The 4,639-nt window shown below is 43.7% G+C and overlaps 1 protein-coding gene across 2 annotated transcripts; it reads right to left on the bottom strand.

Moving 5' to 3' along the window:
* Nucleotides 1-374: 374 nt before the first annotated feature.
* Nucleotides 375-4,292, bottom strand: hlx1 (H2.0-like homeo box 1 (Drosophila)). Of its 2 annotated transcripts, XM_056580979.1 has the most exons (4): nucleotides 3,473-4,292; nucleotides 2,900-3,079; nucleotides 2,502-2,686; nucleotides 377-1,988 (listed from the first exon to the last, which is right to left on the bottom strand). In XM_056580979.1, the coding sequence occupies exons 1-4, from the start codon at nucleotides 3,918-3,920 to the stop codon at nucleotides 1,626-1,628; spliced, it is 1,176 nt and encodes a 391-aa protein (XP_056436954.1). In that variant the 5' UTR covers nucleotides 3,921-4,292; the 3' UTR covers nucleotides 377-1,625. The 2 variants fall into 2 exon arrangements, with proteins under 2 accessions (XP_056436956.1, XP_056436954.1); XM_056580981.1 differs by lacking the exon at nucleotides 2,900-3,079 and having other exon boundaries at nucleotides 375-1,988.
* Between the last annotated feature and the right edge of the window lie 347 nt (nucleotides 4,293-4,639).

Genomic DNA, 4,639 nt, shown 5'->3' with positions numbered 1-4,639 from the left:
CTGTGAGCCTAGTCTGTGAGCCTACCTTTAGTATGTAGGTACCTATATTCTGTGAGTTTATCTGCAGTCTGTAAGACTACCTGTAGTCTGTACGCCTACATGCAGTCTGTGAACCGTAGTCGATTTAACGATAATTCCGCTGATCAATTTATGACGTCGTGATCAAAAATCCCTGTTTAATTTAATTATTTTTTATTATTCATTTAATAATAAATTATAGTTATTATGATGGAATTATTTATTTCATTCCATCGTATCAGGAAAATTGAAGTTACTGATGATAGTGACTTTTGAATTATTATGACAGATAGGTTAGGCTATAGGATAAAAAAACAGATGCATCGATTTAACAATGAATGCAGGCGAATATCCTATTAGCGTAGGGACGGTTAGAAAATATATGATCAAACCAATAATACATTTACGCAGGCGTTTTAAAACGGAGACATGTTTTTACATAGCCCTGCATTGCATGAAACCTTGTAAATACAGGCCATAAATCCGCGTCTTCTCGGGATGGTTAATGTATACAGACTACGTGTAGGATGACCCCTCTGCTGCGCCAGTTTGCAAAATATCACACGTTTGCAAGTTGGCCTAAAATACGCAGATAAAATGAATTTCGCCAGCAAAAGGAAGAGATAAGATGAAGAACTGATTATTTAGTCATAAGGAGGAAGTGGCTCTCATGCATTTTTTTTGTATGAGCCATGAGTGAGTCTAGTTCTGCTCTAGCCCAGACACATGTACAGGGTAAGCCTATGACACAAATGTATTGTCTTGATTTAGGTCACATTAAACAAGATAGCCTTTTTTGCAATAATGTTTTAACTTTGACTTAATTTAGGCTCACATAAAATAAAATGAAATATAGAATTGTTGCATTAAAATAGGCCTAGATCTGTAGCAGGATAGGGATTAGGCTGATCTTTTATTTAGGCAAAAAGCCTTAAGAGACGACGAGTCATTTTATCAGTAAAAAAAAAAATTCTGCATCAGCCATTGCCAATGTTCTAAAAAAAACAATAGATCTACATGGTTAATAACCCAAAAGTATTGGATAGGCGTGCAATTTGTTAGAGCCAGAAACGAACATAAATAACCTAAAGATCTTCAAGCCAAAACCTTTAAATAAAACACGAGACCGAAGAAACATTACTACCACCACTGACGAATATTGAATTAATTAGGCCTTAAATGAATTGCAAAATAATAATTTGTTGTCATTCAGAAATAAATAAGATGTCTTTCAAATTTAAAGTAAGAAATATTTTATTTACATTATTTCAGTGCAAATTATTACCAAAATATATGCAGGCCTTACACAAGTCGAGACACTATGCATGAACACTCGTGATGTTCTGACATTTAAGAAGGTGAAACAAGTGTTTTCCAAACGAACAAAATTCACAACCGGCCTATTTTCCCCTCAAAAAAGGAAAAACAATCATGCACGTCAAGGATCATAGAGAAAATATCATTGAAATAAAAAAAAAAACCTGGTTTTACGGCGGTTCTCCCCAGATGAGTCTCGAAACAATTCTAATTGTCCATCAAAAATGTGCCTATACAAATGTACACAAGAGAATGTCCACAAAGCAAACACTCATTACGACATAGTTCCTTCATATTAACATCTGTGTCGCCCCTGTCTCTGCAGCAGCGGCCCCCACCGGCGCCATCTCCACGGTACTCACGGGCCCGCTGCAGGGGCTGATCACGGTCCCGTTGCCGGCGCTGATCACGGGCCCGCTGCCGGCGGTAATCACGCTCGTTTGGTTGTGCTCACAAATGTCCACGTCGCTCTTATCCCCTTCCTCGAACTCGGACTCGCTCGCCTCGCTGTCGCACTCGGACTCCTCGGGCTCTTTGGTCTCGGCCTCCTCCGCGGGCGACTTGTCTGTCTGCTCCTTCTCCTTGTCCTTCTGCGCCTGGGCCTCTTTGGAGTGCCTCCACTTCATGCGTCGGTTCTGGAACCACACCTTGACCTGTTGGCGGGAACCGCAAAGACACGTTGATCCATCAATGTATAATCATCGTATTAATGTATTATTATTATGGAGCTGAGACAAAGCCTCTTTTCGTTTTGTATTAACTATTCTCCGTTATAATCCTTTATTATTTTCTTCCATTTAGGCCTACTTATTTGATGTCCACTGCTCACATGTAGCCTGACCAAATATATTATTATATTTATCTATATTAAAGTCGATGCTCAATATATTAGTCGAAGCTTGAGCCCTTCATACCCTCAGTAGATGACCTGACGGGAAGGCCTTGATTGCGCAAGCTGGGGGCCTATGTTTATCCAAAAGACCATTCCGGACAACGCCACAAAACCTTTTTTATATTTGAAAATATATTTATAACTATTTATAACTAAAGTATAATAATGACATGAGCATTAAAGTGGTTGAAGTGAGCACGAAGTGAGCACGATATTTGTAAATCATTGAGCATTAGATTGTTTTTTTTAACCACACGCGTACTATTAGACCAACCTGTGCGTCTGTCAGGCCCAGCATCGCGGCCAGTTGCTTCCTGTCCGGCTTGGTGACGTACTTCTGTATCTCAAACCTCTTCTCCAGTCCCTTTCGCTGCAAGTTCGAGAACACCGCCCTTGACCACGAGCGTTTCCGCTTGTACGTCTGGGGCATCGTGTCTTTCGTGAGGACCGCATATGGACCTGCAAAAAGGAACAGTGGAGTGGTTAAAAATCAAAGAGATGAGTGACAAAAATATGCACAATGTGAACTCGATTCCCACGTTAGTGTGTGTTGTTGAGTGTGAGTTCGTGTGTGTATGAGAGGCGGGGTGTGTGTGTGTGTGTGTGTGTGTGTGTGAGAGAGAGTATGTATGTGTTTGTGTGTGTTAATCCTATATGTGTGCGGGCGGCTACCTGGGAAGGTGTCCTGAAACTGATGCGGGTTGCCTGATTGCCTGCCGCCTAGTGAACTCATCATGGAGGACGCGTCGTTCATCCCGGGGTCTAGGGACGAGAAGTACTGGCCCGGCGCAGGCTGAACGGAGACGTGGTGGATCCCTGACTGACGGTTTGAGCTAACAATAGATGTCAGATCTGTTTCAGAGCCAGGGATAGACTATAGTGAGCAGAAGAAAACGGAGATATTCTGGAGATGACATATAAGCCTGTGCTGGGGGGACTTGAGAAGGGGATGTTGTGCTATAGTTCTGTTCTGCATGTGGACATCTGACCCACCACACTGGTCCAACACTAGTGACTCTACATTTGGCGTTTAAACGAACTACTGGACTGTTCTGTTGTAATTAAATGATAATGTTGATGTAGGGTGTAACATTTACTAACAATTGCAATGATGACAAACACAAAATTGAAATTACTTGAAACAAATGTGGTTGCCTGTATTAAAGTTCACAACATGTGAACCTTAAGAGTGACACCGTGATACATCTTTAAGGCGATTTAAAAAACAAAATGAAGAATGCTCACCTCTTAACGACGTGGGCTCTTTGTGTTTTGAGTCAAAGTCCGTCGACAATATCCGATCAATTCCAAATTTGAGGTCTTTGCTCGAGGGCGGCGGGGCGTGATGGTGGTTAAAGGTCCTCGAGACGGAGGTCAACTGTAGTCCGTGTCTGTGGTACTGCGACGCCGCGTTGACCCGCGCGCCAAACATGGACGAGTCGGGCGCCACGGGAGAGGGGCGCAGCGGCGAGGCGCCGGACTGCTGCTGCTGCTGCTGTGCCGCGCGGTGTCCCATGTGCACCATGAGGGCCGAGGACCCCGGGATGCCCTCCGGGTCCTGCCCGGCCTGCAAGATGTCTGCGATGCAAAACGAGGGCTTCTTCATCGTATCCAGGGCGAACCCGCCCGCACAATAAGCGGACCATAGACTAAAATTAGATGCGTAAAACGGATTCAGCCCAGCCGTATACATCCCTGAGCTTGTTTTGTTTTTTCTTTTTACCTCGGTTCAGTGTTCGTTATAGAAACGACGATATGAGCGAAAAGACGAGAGCGAGAGGGAACAGGGAGAGAGGAACGAGAGGGTTGTGCCGCGCTATCAGTGTCTGTTTAAGTGGTCCGTCCTCTTCTTCAAGTGCCAACCTTCGTTCTCCCAACTCTGAGATCCCGGCGCAGTAGTTCCACTTTCGAGCCCGTTTCTCTGACACTGATTGGTCGCTTGGTGTCCAATGAGTGTTTTGTATCGCGCCTATCACTCCCTCGCAATGTAGATGATGTGTAGCCTACACAGATGTCACTGAGCGTGACACTCAAGACCCATTCTGATCCCCAGACGAGGGATTGATCTGGCTCTATAAGCGAGGAGCGGGCAGCCCCCACCGTAGCCTGCCTGACATCCATCCGCAACAATACGCCACGCCCCCCCCCCCACGAGCACGCAGGCACAGAAACACGCACACAAGCACGTTGACCCACTGTATATTATAATGATGATGATAATTGTTGTTGTGTTATTAGCCCAAATATTAATATGATTATTACGATCATTATTATTATTAATAGTATAGAAGCGGTATAGAGAAGCATACTCATTTTATAATCAATTTAATTAGTGTGTGGCCTACATGTATTTTAACAACTTTTTACTATCACTAAATACAATCACGTATGTCCCAGAATTCAAGTGTGTAG

This window comes from Gadus chalcogrammus, chromosome 21, assembly GCF_026213295.1.
Source record: "Gadus chalcogrammus isolate NIFS_2021 chromosome 21, NIFS_Gcha_1.0, whole genome shotgun sequence".
Taxonomy (NCBI): domain Eukaryota; kingdom Metazoa; phylum Chordata; class Actinopteri; order Gadiformes; family Gadidae; genus Gadus; species Gadus chalcogrammus.
The sequence above is the reverse complement of the archived record's forward strand: the minus strand, read 5'-3'. Positions and strand labels throughout refer to the sequence as shown.

Bases quoted from the DNA above. Each gene is read 5' to 3' on its own strand.
- hlx1 (XM_056580979.1), bottom strand. From the start codon at position 3,920: ATGTATACGGCTGGGCTGAATCCGTTTTACGCATCTAATTTTAGTCTA. The intron at 2,687-2,899 runs GTAGCCGCCCGC...TCCTTTTTGCAG, and splicing joins GTTTCAGGACACCTTCCCAG to GTCCATATGCGGTCCTCACG. The intron at 1,989-2,501 runs GTTGGTCTAATA...TCCCGCCAACAG, and splicing joins TGGGCCTGACAGACGCACAG to GTCAAGGTGTGGTTCCAGAA.